This window comes from Sus scrofa, chromosome X (assembly GCF_000003025.6).
Source record: "Sus scrofa isolate TJ Tabasco breed Duroc chromosome X, Sscrofa11.1, whole genome shotgun sequence".
In the NCBI taxonomy this organism is placed as follows: Eukaryota; Metazoa; Chordata; class Mammalia; order Artiodactyla; family Suidae; genus Sus; species Sus scrofa.
Window position 1 is genome coordinate 86438795 of NC_010461.5, and position 14252 is coordinate 86453046.

A 14252-nucleotide genomic window follows, 5' to 3' on the forward strand; every position below is an offset into this window, starting at 1 on the left:
TGCGGTTCATCTTGCCTTACTCCATTTTCTTTAGGAACACTTGACAATATGCTAGAGCTCCATATAAGAGCAAGAAGCCCTATAGTCCTGATCCAGCATATTAAATCAGACTGAACTCTGGCTTGTCTTACAAAAAACTTCAGATATTTCTTTGCAGTTGAACTTTTCAGGCTTTATCACATCTTAGACTGGCATCAGTAGCCACAGTGTTTCTACCTGTAATAAGAGTATGGCTTATTTTATGGAATAATAACTTTCTGATGAACTAGAAGTCAAACATCAAAAATGCCCTAAGTGATCATTACAGAGAAGAAACATTTCATGAATCCTTTCACAAAGTAAAAAGGCCTTTCATAAAATGAAAACTCATGTCTAATATATGCAAACAACAGGGTCAGGCTTGCTCAAAGCAAAGACATCCCTTACCTATGCATGTTCTACCTGCATCTAATAAGTGAATGCTTCCTCACTCTCTGATGAACTATTTGCCAATAAGTACAACCAACATTTTAGTAAAAAGTCCATTCTAATTTTGGGGGAGGGGGAGGTGAACCAAGACTCTGAACTTATGCTAGGGAAATTCTGAAAATTAATGCTTCTCAGTGCATACTCCCTTTCTCACAAACAGATGGATATTGAAGAATCTCTCTCTCTCTCTTCATTCCTAGTGCTACTGCCCCACCCTGAATCCTCAACTTGTATAGGAAATCCTCAGGTAGTATCTCCTAACCTACCTTCCAACTTATGTGTAAGCTCAAAACATTTCCAGTCTTCATGCTTTCCAGTGCCTGGACTTCAGCTGCTATTTGTCCCATTCTATATTGTCTTATCTTCATGTTTAAAATGAAGAAATAGTTGGGTTCAAGTGAAGAAGGTAAAAAAGAATACACTTGTACTTTGGGGGGCCTAGAAAATGTTATAGTGCCATAAATATTTGCTGTTCTGGCTATCGCTATTCTTATGAAGTATATACACAACACAGTCCAGATGAAATGACTTTCACCTTCTCAGTCAGGAACTCTCCCTAGAAGTATAGCTCCTGCTGAGATGGAAAATGACAGTTGAAAACAGAGGACAAAAGAAAAAGCCAAGTGTCATCTGGGTGATGGCAATTCTGCCCTCTGATTATAGGATACATGTTTCCCTTTTAATGTGGCTGCCTGGGATAAATCAAAGAATACTGGTTGAGTCTCAGGGACTAGGTCCACAGTTTTCAATGTAAACAGCCATCATTAGGTAATATCTTTCAAAGACATTTTTATAAAATGGACCCCCAAACCGCAAAGGTACTTTTCACACCGCAGTTTTCCTCCATAAATTTACTGTTGAAAAAAAGGTGTCTGATACTTGGGAGTACAAATTGTTCCTGCAGCTGAAGTTTTCCATCCACCTAATAGCAACTCTACTCTGTAAATAACATAGAAATTGCTGAAAAAAATTCCCACTCAGTGACTTTGAAAAAAGTTGAGAGCTTTTCTGATCAGAGAGTGAAACACAGAGGGAGAGACTTCCAAAAAATTACAACATTAAATGAACATTTTAGAATAGGAAAAACATGTTGAATTGTCAATCAATGACCTACAATCAAAGAGAATTCAGTTTTCAGAGTAAACAAAAAAGAAATCATATTGCTCTGTCAATTTAACACTGGCTATTAAAAATGCATAATTGATGGAACGTGGTAAGAAAACAAGCAGAGATTGTGATATTGCAGCCCCATGGAGGTCTCAATAGCAAGCTTGCCTTACCACCCACATAGAGGCAGGCAGTGCTTACTGTGGAGCCATTTTCTATAGAGAGGGCAGGAGACAGCTAATATATAGTAGGATTGTTTTTACCTGAAATTTTGTGGCTTAATTTTCAAAATGACCACCTCTTGCAGCAGGCAGGATAGAGAGACAGATTCCAGTTTCCGATTTCCACTCATTGTGTTCCTTCACAGTGCTCCTTATTAATATATTTTGTCTCTCATAGCAGCTTCACTCCCTTCTTTTTTTCCATCCTTCTTCCCCTCTCCTTACTCAAAAATAATGGCATTTATGTTTCTTTTTTTTTTTTTTTTTTTGTCTTTTTGCTATTTCTTGGGCCACTCCCGCAGCATATGGAGGTTCCCAGTCTAAGGGTCCAATCGGAGCTGTAGCCGCTGGCCTACACCACAGCCACAGCAACGCTGAGTCAGCTCATGGCAATGCCGGATCGTTAACCCACTGAGCAAGGGCAGGGACTGAACCCGCAACCTCATGGTTCCTAGTCGGATTCGTTAACCACTGCGCCACGATGGGAACTCCGCATTTATGTTTCTTACATTTCTATTCAGTGACTCTGTGATTGGCCATGCTGTCTTGGGCCACTACCATCTCTTCTCTTATTCCATCTCCTTGAAAATACCAAATTCTCTATATCCCCATGAAACCTCAGTTTTTCTCATATACTGGACTCCAAGGAGCCCCCCTTCCTTCCTGGTACAGCTATAGCATTCTTCAGTGCCCCTCAATGAAGTGCCTGGGATCTGTCCTATCATCTGTTTGCTGAATTGTAGTTTAGCTTCTTTCCTTAGAATTGAAAGGGCAGAAGGAGACAAGAGTCATATGTTCTTGAGAAGCATTATCAACAGTTCTACGGAGGAACAGGGAGAAGGCTTTTCATTGTCACTTCCCAGTATGGAGCATACAAAGCTGTGGTGTAATAACAAGAACCTTAAATTTGACGTTAGAACATCTGGGCTCAAGTCTCGCCTTGGCCTTTGGTATATGACCTTGGGTAAGTGAATTAAACTACAGAGTTAGATTTTTCATCACTGAATTTGAACCAACAATTCTTGCCCTAAAGGATTAGAGAATAGATAGTAGCCTGGCAGAAAATTTCATCTATAATATGTGTTACTTAGAGTATATATTTTATCTTTTTTCTTAATTGTTATATTGAGCTTAATTTACCTCAAGCAGTACACCTATATAGAGACAAGGGAAAATCCCAGGGAAAGGGTGATGATCTCCTTGTCAAGAGACCTTCAAGAATGGCAATCTGTCATGATCATCAATTTGATTTTGGCAGTACCCCCAAATTGATGCATCCAGGGAAGCTGATTGATGCCAACCAAACTTATCAGCAACTGATTACAAACTAAAATGCCACTCCCTTTTTCAGTCTGTAGTTACATGGTAAGCTGAGTTAGTAATAAAAGAGTCGCATAGCAATTAGGAATTAGATTAAGTAGAGGTTAACTAAATTTTAGGGCAGTTTTATCTCTATTATGTTAAGATCAATGAATAGTCCTGTTCCACAGTGGAAAATATGTCTCTGGTCTGACGTCTTTCAGATTCAGCATTACTCCTGTAGACATTGTTGAATTCATATTCTAAATTCTCCTCTGACTTCCCCTTTTTCTAAATTCTACGATATTATCCTCTCTTTTGATGATACACCCTAGATGTGTTAATATTACTAATTAAGCTACAGGTAAGTCACTATTCCCTGAGCCTGTGATGTATTATTTCTCCTTCCATTATGTGTTCATTTAATTGTTCCCCAATGGAACAGCCCTAGGCTGCTATCAGGTAGCCTGGTGTTGGCTGAAGAGGCCAAGTAATTAGCCTGGATTTCACATACTCTTTTAGCCCAATTGGGCATATTATATCACATACAAATTATAGTCATTTATTCAAACAAGTAGGGGAAATGGATGAGCTAATTCCCCCTGCCTACTTTCTATTGGATTATGTTCTACTGAGGTTAAATGAAATAGTTAAATCCTTCAAGCTCATTAGATTTTACTTCATTCTGAGAATAATTTTATGAGGCTCTTCTCCTATAGAAGACTAGGGCCTGTGACCTGAGAAGTATTAGATGGTAATCTTGCTAAGCCAAAATATAATTTAACAGAAACAACAAAATATTGGAGCTGGACCCAGTAAAAGGCAGCATTAATAGTTTCCTGAAATACACTTAAAGCAAAAGTATATATGTGAGATCTAGATGGGTTCAAAACAAATTGGGAGTGCCTATTCTTTTTCAGATAGACCTATCACTTTCAATATTAAATTACTCAAATATTTAGAAAACAAGTTTATTTCACAAAAGAATCTACTTGCACAAATGTATCAGGAACAAATCTACTTACAGCATGAAGCAAGAATCTCTGTAAAGAAAAACAGCAGTTGTACATCTTAGAGACGAGAAATACGGGAAGTTCCCAAGTGTTGCTGATTTAATTACCTTTTCCTGTTTATTTGTTCCAGATTTAATCTACAAAATCGAGCTTGCAGGAGGCCTGGGAGCAATCTTGCTCCTCCTTGTACTGCTTGTGGTCATCTACAAATGCTACAATATTGAACTGATGCTCTTCTACCGACAGCATTTTGGAGGTGATGAAACTACAGATGGTAAGTTATCTCCTGTTGTTCAAATTTATTTAAAAGGCATGAATTTGTGATTATGTAAGATAACATCCCTATTCTTAGGACATACACATGAAAAATTTAAAGGGCAATGACTAAATGCAACTTAAAACATTATATTATCTATAAAGAGAGAGTAAAGGGGAAAAATATTAACAATAGATGAATCTGGGTAAAGGATATACGGGTGTTTCATAAATAGTTTTATCTCTTGAAATTATTTCCAAAAAAATAGTTTAACAAGACATTAGTTGGTCAGGAGAACAAACAATTGCTGTCAAAGCCCATTCCCTAAGAAACAAATTAAGAATCAAATCCATTTTTCCCTCCAGAAAATTCAGTTTAGGTACAGATCATATTTAGCCCTTCCTGGCATCAAAAAACTAACAAAGCATACAAGATATATATTAAAACCTATGGAAGAGTTCTCCTGTGGTGCAGTGCGTTAAGGATCCTGACGTTACTGCAGCAGCTTGGATCACTGCTGTGGCATTTGTTTGATCCTGGGGCCTGGAAACTTCCGCATGCTGAGGGCACGAAAAAAAAAAAAAAAAAAAAAAAACTAAGAAGATACTTATCTTAAATCTCATATTACATGTGGACCCTCATATTTTGGATAATTGTAGCACAATTCTCAAAGGTAACCTCAAACGATAAAAATTCAGAATGTGGCTCATAATTTTCTTATATTTGCCATTTATCACCTTTGGAAATCTTATGCATGAAATAGCAACAAAAATTGTATTGAGCCTGGTTTCTTTGAACATTCTAAAATGATTTAATTATTTAAGAGAATAAATTATCATACTTCTAATAAATATCAATAAGAAATCATACATATCACTCCTTGTGTATAAAGTCCTCACTCACAAACTGCTATAAGCCTTGGAAGCATATATGAAATGCCTCCAGTAAGCCAAGATAAAAAAGCCCAATTGTAAGTCATTACTTTAAAAAGGCAGATTTAAATCTTAGTTTTCTTTGTATTGGAATAATGAAGGTTAGATCTTTTGTTTCTTTTGAGATCCTCAAAGGAGAGCAGTTCATGATTTTGTTTTATTTTTATAGTGATAGGAGAAGGGCAGAGTGTTGACTATAACATCCAGATTTTTGAGGAATCTTTTATTTTGGTCTTAGTGTTACTTTGATATAAACAATGATATGAGTATGTTTTTATTATTTTATGTTTTCACAGTAAATTAGAGAAATGCTGTTTGATGAGCATGCTCTTTATCAAGCAATGTATTTACTTAATGACTATAGCAGCCTATTTAAAAGTATTACAGACCCTTATTTAGACATATCTTCAAAATGAGAAATTAAGGCCTGTCCTGATCATAATTACATGCTCCAAAAATATGTATGAAGATGTACCTTCAGTTTCTATATGCAACAATTAATGAAAAATCTGACTTCTTACATATACACATAAAACAACTAGATGAAATATGCTATTAAGGAAATTTTCACTGGTTCCCAAGTGCCAACAAATGGCTAAAATATCCATGTACATGAAAGGGAGTCTCCTGTGATTCATTTGCTTTAGGTCATGATTACAAGCAATTTATTAACACTTTTTGTAAGAGGTGATATAATTTATTAAGTTAATCTGATAATTAATTATAATTGATTACTTTCATCATCCATATCCAATAATCCAGACTAAAAATCCATGCTAATATCATAGGACATTTTGCATCTGTAGCTCCAATATGGCCAAAGATGACAAGTAATCTGGAGCATTTCAGTTAGAGAATTGTGTAGACTGATGCCGAAACAATTATTTTAGGGAAAAAAATGCAATTAGTGGGGAACTTCAAGGGTTTTCAGCAGGAAGGAAATTTAAAATAGTTTATGTTCCTACATGGAATCCTGGACCTTAAATACACAATCTCTGTACTAGCTGAGTGGAATGCTAAAAAGTCAGCAGGTATTTAGTGAGGATGAATGAATGAATATTAAAACCCTTTAAGAAATACAGTTTCATGATGCCAAATGTCAGCTAGATAACCTACCAAATTTTTCATTTTTTAAAATATTTTTAAATAGTTTTACCCAGGTACTTTTTATTCATGTTTTCTCTTTGATTCATACATATAGTATTATTTCCTAAAAGTTCTTATAAAAAATGCTGTATTTTTTTAACTAAAATCAAACCTATCCAACTTTGAACTCTTAAACATTTTCACTATAATTCATTTCAGTTCAGCAAATGATGATTGCTTCATTTATTTAACCTTTGAATTATGCAGTCATTAAATACTTATTATCTACTACGTGCCAAGCACTATGAATGATGTATTTACATATATATGTATATATATTCTTCATCTGGAGCAACACTACACACACACACACACTAGTAGTATAGTTACACGGTATTGCACTTCTTTAGAAGCTAAGGATTTAAGCTGTGTTTAGCATAGTCCCAGAAGAACTGCATTGTAAACAGGAATAGCTTCCTGATGGTGAACAGGATTAAAATGAGATTTAAAAATGGGAAGGGGAGTTTGATCCCTGGCCTCATTCAGTGGGTTAAGGATCCAGTGTTGCCATGAGCTGTGTTGTAGGTTGCAGACACGGCTCGGATCCCACATTGCTGTGGCTGTGGCGTAGGCCAGCAACCACAACTCCAATTCAATCCCCTGGCCTGGGAGTTTCCATATGCCACAGGTGCGGCCCTAAAAAGCAAAACATAAGGGGGGGGGGCAGTGTGACAACAGGAAAATTCTTCCACAGAGTTAGGTTCCCTTATTCATAAGTTCTCTCTTCATTGGGAACAGCATACCTATGGTGACCACTGAGCAAGCCCTCTTGCTTATAATGCTCTTTCTGCATTGTGGTGCTTTCTAGTTTCTCATATGAGCTTGGTCAGCATGATTTAACACAGAGAAAGCCTCATTAGCCTCACCTAGCAAAGTGCTGCTGCCATTCAGTTTTAAAGCAATTTTCAGGACTTGCTGTTAACCTTATTCTATGATGATGTTGTTATTGCTCTATCTATCTTGCTCCTCTTTGTGAGCAACAGCTGTGGCTATTCATGAAGTTTTCTTGGCTGTCTACATAGGGCTAAAGTGCATTTTTTAAACTGTGGCATCTGTGTCACGGCTTGTGCACTAGCTGGCATCTTAGACCTTCTGGGACATCTGACATGGTGACTTTGAGAGCTCTTTTTCTGCTCTGGTCAGCTACCATAAGTTCTCCACCTTTATTTTATTTTATTTTTTGTCTTTTTGCCATTTCTGGGGCCGCACTGGTAGCATATGGAGGTTGCCAGGCTAGGGGTTGAATCGGAGCTGTAGCCGCCGGCCTATGCCAGAGCCACAGCAACGAGGGATCCGAGCCGGGTCTGAGACCTACACCACAGTTCACGGCAATGCCGGATCCTTAACCCACTGAGCAAGGTCAGGGATCAAACCCGCAACCTCATGGTTCCTACTCAGATTCGTTAACCACTGAGCCATGACGGGAAGTCCAGCTTTCCACCTTTAGTTCATCTTAAAGGGACATGATTGTAACCAGAAGCAACCATTTTCCAAAGAATGGTCTGTTTCTAGAATATTCCATACAATTTATTATCCAGATGTTTTTGGTGTTAACGTATATCAAATATATGCATGTTCTTGGAGCTCCCATCATGGCTCAGCAGAAAGGAATCTGATTAGTATCCAAGAGGACGCAGGTTCAATACCTGGCCATGCTCAGTGGGTTAAGGATCTGGCATTGCCATGAGCTGTGGTATAGGTCGCAGATGTAGCTTGGGTCTGGTGTTGCTGTGGCTGTGTTGTAGGCCAGCAGCTGTAGCTGCCGTTTGACCCCTAACTACCTTGGAACCTCCATATGCTGCGGGTATGGCCCTAAAAAGACAAAAGCCATATATCTATGTTCTTGGCATAACTTGGAATATGCAAATATAGCAATATTTCTCTGGAAGAAAGCCTTTTTTTTTTTTTTTGGTCTTTTTAGGGCTGCACTCACAGTATATGGAAGTTCCCAGGCTAGGGGTAGAATCGGAGATACAGCTGCCAACCTAAAACCACAGCCACAGCAATGCGGGATCTGAGCTGTGTCTGCAACCTATACTATAGCTTACGGCAACACCAGATCCTTAACCCACTGAGCAAGGCCAGGGATTGAACCTGCGTTCTCATGGATACTAATTGGCTCATCAACCACTGAGCCACAACAGGAACTCCTGGAAGAAAGTCTTTATAGCACCACCTATATTAGACTATAGGGTGAAGGACAATACCAGGAATATGTGAGATTAGGTATTGGTTGGAGGACAAATAGTCATAGTCAAGGCACGCAATGGGGCAAGAGTCTAAAAGCCCTAGTCATATAGGTAAAAATGTCAGGTAATCATGCAGATGGCTAGCTTATAGTAGATGCTCAACAAATCATTGTTGAATGAATTAATAAGTAGTTGAATTTACAGAGGTTTGTGAGATAGAGTTATCAAAGTCAGAGGAAACTAGGGTCTAGTCTGATATGATGGAGTTTGAGGCGGCAACACCATCAATGAAGGACAATGAAATACATTCTGCTCATAGAAATGGAGCTATCTGTCCTTTGGCCTATTTTATTCTTCCAGCTGTGTATCACCAGCAGCTCTAAATCCCAGGTGAGTAATTTTAGCTGGAGAAAGTCAAGGGCCTGCAGGTGCATCCTGAGCTTGATTGGAACAAGGGCAGAGGTGCTAGGATTACCAGGAGGTTCTTACATTAGCCTTGCTTATGAACATTCTCACTTCCAAGTGGCGTTTTATGCGTAACAGTGGAATGTACCCCATTTGTGAGCCAAATGATCTCAACTATTGGGGCAGTCCTTCATGCGCATCTGCTTCTAGGCAATCAAATAACCCAAGCAAGGTTTACAGAAGTCTTTTCCAGCTCGAGGACAGGCTAACGAGAAGCCTCCTGGCTTCAGGCACCATCTGAACATAAATAACCAGAGCTCCTTTCATGTGGAGGTTGTGAAGCCTGGAATCTTACTAGTATTAGGACAATGTTATCCTGCCTCATTTATCTCTAGAGAGTCAGGGGTTCCTGCATACTCCTACCATAAGTTATTTTTGTCTCTTTATATGCCTGTCATTATTCCTCCTTCATCAGCTAGAATCAAATCATTAATGGCATAGGTAAGTGTGTGGGTGCTTCATTCTGTAAATTACCTTTAGTCAGGTTTTAGCTATATTCTAATCAGGCCTGGTTTAATGGAAAATATTTGTGTGTTTTAGAAACAAATCCTGAAATGTTTACTGGTCTTTTAAAGTTAGTATTTGCAAATAACTAGGTTTAATAAATACTAATAGTTCCATGTGAGTCTATGCTTACTATATTAACTTTTTAAAATAATTTTTCTATAAATAAGGGAATTTTGAAAACACCTATAACTTTCAAGCATGTCACTTCTAAAACCAATGGAGACTAATATGTTGAGTAGCTGTATTCATTAATGTTTTCAGGAAGAAAAAATATATGTGTGTGTGTGTGTGTGTGTGTGTGTGTGTGTGTGTGTGTGTGTGTGTATTCATATTTTTTTCTCTTTGGGGAGACTGGCTCTGAGCCAATACAGCAAAGAAGGAAAAAATACATTCTTAAAATACAGTTAACTCTCTGACTAAATGTGTGAAGGGAAAACCTAATTTGGCAATACTGGAAGGATGTATATTTTGAAACAAAGGCTTCTTTTGGAAACTTGTGTCAAATTAGTTGGCCATGGATTGAATAAGAGGCAATGCATTTGTATAAAACCCAGCTGCTGTCTCTAATATTTGGTAATGAACTGCATTTTGTATATGAGGATGATGACACTAACCAACTGGAAGTATGGCATGTGCTGCAAGTAGTGTCTCCAGGAGTGAGGCTGGATTATTTCGATCTTCCACACCCTAGGGCTCAGCCCCTCTTGGATCTTTTACACATATTTGTGCAAACAAGGTATAGTCTGTGACCAAGTAACAGAACCAAGCCAACTGGCACAGAAAGAGTTCAAATCCATGACTTTGGTCTATTTAGTCCTGCATTCAGACACACTGAGCTAATCATTCACACCAAAAGTCACAAATAATAATTCTCTCTTATTTTGCCCTGACTGTATGTTGCCCATTGCATAAAAGTTTCAGTTCATATCATATGACTATAACTAGCTTATGTTGAAATGCATTTGATTTCTTATTGTGACTTATTTTTTCTAATTGTTAATGAGAGTTACTAATTATAGTGCTTATTCCATCCTGTTAATGTTAGTACTTAAAGAGAACTTGCTAATAATACATACAACCCTTTTGTTTTTCTTTATATCTAAGACAACAAGGAATATGATGCCTATCTTTCTTATACAAAAGTGGACCAAGATACTTTAGACTGTGACAACCCTGAGGAAGAGCAGTTTGCTCTTGAAATACTGCCAGATGTGCTAGAAAAACACTATGGTTATAAGCTCTTCATCCCAGAAAGGGACCTGATTCCAAGTGGAAGTAAGTACTTTCAAGTTCTGTATTTTAAAAGTTTGGTTTCACTTAAGAACTTTTATGGAAGACGTCAAATGTCAGGGCCAAGTATTTAGATAGTTCTTTTCTCAAGGGAGATTTTATTAAATTCAAAATTTTCCCCATTGCCTGTGTTCTGACTTTCTAGCATCCGAATTTTTTAGAACTCACTCTTACTTATATTTTAGGTATGGTCTTAAAATCGTGCCTTTAATATATTGCCTTACTGTTCTGAGAAAATGGTGATCCTTAAAAAAAAAAAAATCTGTGTAAATCAAAGTCTTTTCAAAGCCTTTTAGTTCCAAAGCTAGTCTTCTATTATTGCGCTTCTACCTATACCTACAATCATTGTCACTAATAATTCTGAACTTGTACCTTGATATTCACTTCCATATTTATAGAAAAAAAATCCATTTAAAAATGTATGTGAGGCCATTGATATGACACCTTCATGGTGTATTTAAATTATTTTTAAGAAGTTCTGGACTATTTGGGCTTGAATGCTACTTTTAAATTATGCTGCATATTGAAAGCTACTTTTGAGCATTCAGAATAAATTCAGGTTCAGGTTAAAAAAATATACTTTTTTTCCCCTGTTAATGTTCAGAGTACTGTATATGGTAAAGCATGAGGTAAATACAGAAAAGATATGGTTTCTGCCCTCAAAGAGCTTGAAATGACATTGAGGGAAATTAAAAGTGCTAGAGTTACTTTGCATCTGTATCTACATTAATATCCTTAAGGGGGAGATTTGACCACATATCAGAATATGGTAATTTATTTTCAGTACTTCATAGTATATAAAATATTTTCACATACATTATCTCATTTCATCTTTACAATAATCCTATGTGGAGAGACAGCAGGTGCCTCTTTCATATGAGGCAAGAAGGCCTGAAAGATGTCCAAGACCACTCAGCTGGCAAATAGTAGAGATAGAGTTAGAACTCAAATCTGTTTGACTCTGGTTCTCACTCCACTAGATCACACTATTTATCCCTCAATAATATTTATTCAGATTATCATCAGTCCACCATGGTCCGTAAGCTGGCAGGAGACAAACTGAAACAACTGAGTTTTGGTTATTCATGTCTTTTCTCAGGGTACATATGTTTCTGGGTATGTTTGGGTTGTGCACATGAGTATACACACTTAAACATGCATAGAAAGAAACAATATGTTGGTCCATTACTTTCCATAAATGTAAGATTTACCTAAATTTCTTCCCATGACCCTCTCCTTTTTTTTTCTATAATTTTCAATTTCATAACTTGAAATACCACTTCTGCATTGACCAAGCCCCAAAGAACATGCTGATAATGAGAAATTTTTTATTCTTTTGTATCTCTCTCTCTCTTTTCCACTACCACTTCTACTATTCTAGTATAGGCCCTAATCACCTTATTCCTGAATGTTGATTACTCTCTGCCTTCCCAATTTTTCCTCTCATCCATCTAGTCCCACTAATATATATATATATATATATATATATATATATGTACACCTCCCTGATCATGTCTCTATGCTATTAAACAACCTAAATTCTTCACCATTTCTTATAGGATAAAACCCATAACCCTTAGCTAAATACTTCTACAGTCTGGTGCCAGCCCAGATTTATCTCCTAAACTTGTCTCCTACCATCTCCCTTACTCATACCTTCTACTCTAGCCAAACTGTGCCTTTGAGGTACATTGTGTGTCCCTGCAATTCTTTTGTTCATGTTAATCTTCTATACCTTTACAAATCCTATTTATACTCTCCATATCACTGACTCTGTGAAAAGTCCATAGTAACTTCTCTAGCCTTAGAGTACATAGTGTACAATCATGTTTGACTATAAAAACTGTACTCTGTGATATTTTGTATTATTTTATAATTTTATGTAGTTTTCCATCTATTTATGTATCATCTTGTCAGCAAGATTCTAAGCTCCATGAGGGCAGATATCGTCTCTCATTTATATTCATACCCCTGTTATCACCTAGGATACTTCAGCTCAGTGGACACTTCAGAGATGCTTTTGATTGTATAGGGTTGGTTCAAAAAGTCCTGTATATCACAGGGAACTATATTCAATGTCCTATGATAAATCATAATGGAAAAGAATATTTAAAAAGAGTGTGTATATATGTATGTGTAACTGAATCACTTTGGTGTACAGCAGAAATTAACACAACATTGTAAATTAACTATACTTCAATTTTAAAAAGTGTTGGTTTAAACCAAGTGGAAATAATAACGAAATAAGTAAACATTTTAACAAAGGGAATATGAAAGCTAAAAAGGAGATTTTTGCTGAAAGAAATAGGAATAGTCTCAGTACTAATTACTATATTGCTTTTATTGTTTTCAGATATTAGAAAGAATACCTATAAAAGGTTGACAAATCATTAAAGAAATATTGAAAATATCCCTTTACTATTTTTCTGCTTAATGCTATAGATTACTATGTATTTCTTGCATTTTTGCCATGAGCATCTTGTTGAATTCTACAAAATAAGTTTTTAGAGTGATAACATCCCAAATTGTATTAAAGGAATATCATTACTAAAGTGGAATTTATATTCTATGTCAAGTCATCTTTAGTAGGATTTAATGTGGATTCAATGTCTGCCTTCTTACATTCCTAAATTGTTGGCACCACAATAGACAGTCTTTATCAACCCCACCAAGTTCCTGAAAAAATGTCAGTCTTCATGTCTGAACATGTTATCATTGATTATCTTTCTCCTGACCTGGAAAAAATGTTTCAACATTGAGCACATCAGAGAGGGAAATAAGGACAACATGGAACACAGGCGAGCCACTTTACCTGAGACTCAGTGGATGACACTTTCTTATTGTATAAAGAAGCAGCTATTGGGCATGGGTGAGAGTAAGACTCAGAGAGCATGAGAAATGCATCCAAATTGTGTTCTCTCAGCCTATTTTGATGACCGGATGGGTCAACTGAATCAACCTGCTATGTCGATTTAGCCAAACAGGTGGTAGAATATTTTACACCTCATTGAGTCAGCTAGTTGATGGGCTAAATTGATTGAAATCGATTAGTTGTTTTGGTGTATCATAGATAGGTCTAAATGTCGTCCTTGACCATGGGGTTTGAGGCTTACACAACTGCATTTCCTAGCACAAAACTACAAGATTTTAGCTGAGAACTGTAACACACTACAAAAGAGATAATAGGGGGTTGTCACCTAGTATACCTTGGCACTTAAGGAACTTGACATCCTCTTGGGCATTTTTATGTTATCAGGATGAACAGAAATTTTACGGTCCATAGAAGATAATTTTAATTGTTTGCAATTATATAATAATTAGGTTAAGCAGGGACGTGGATCCTAGGTACTCAATGGCAC

The 14252-nt window shown here is 36.9% G+C and overlaps 1 protein-coding gene across 1 annotated transcript in view; it reads left to right on the plus strand.

The window, feature by feature from the left end:
* Positions 1–14252, plus strand: part of IL1RAPL2 (interleukin 1 receptor accessory protein like 2) — a 1116804-nt gene that overhangs the window by 1090928 nt on the left and 11624 nt on the right. Inside the window, exons 9-10 of the mRNA XM_001925154.7 lie at positions 4239–4382; positions 10708–10878. Of these exons, the coding sequence (XP_001925189.7) occupies positions 4239–4382; positions 10708–10878 (315 nt within the window). The remainder of the gene's footprint in view (positions 1–4238; positions 4383–10707; positions 10879–14252) is intronic.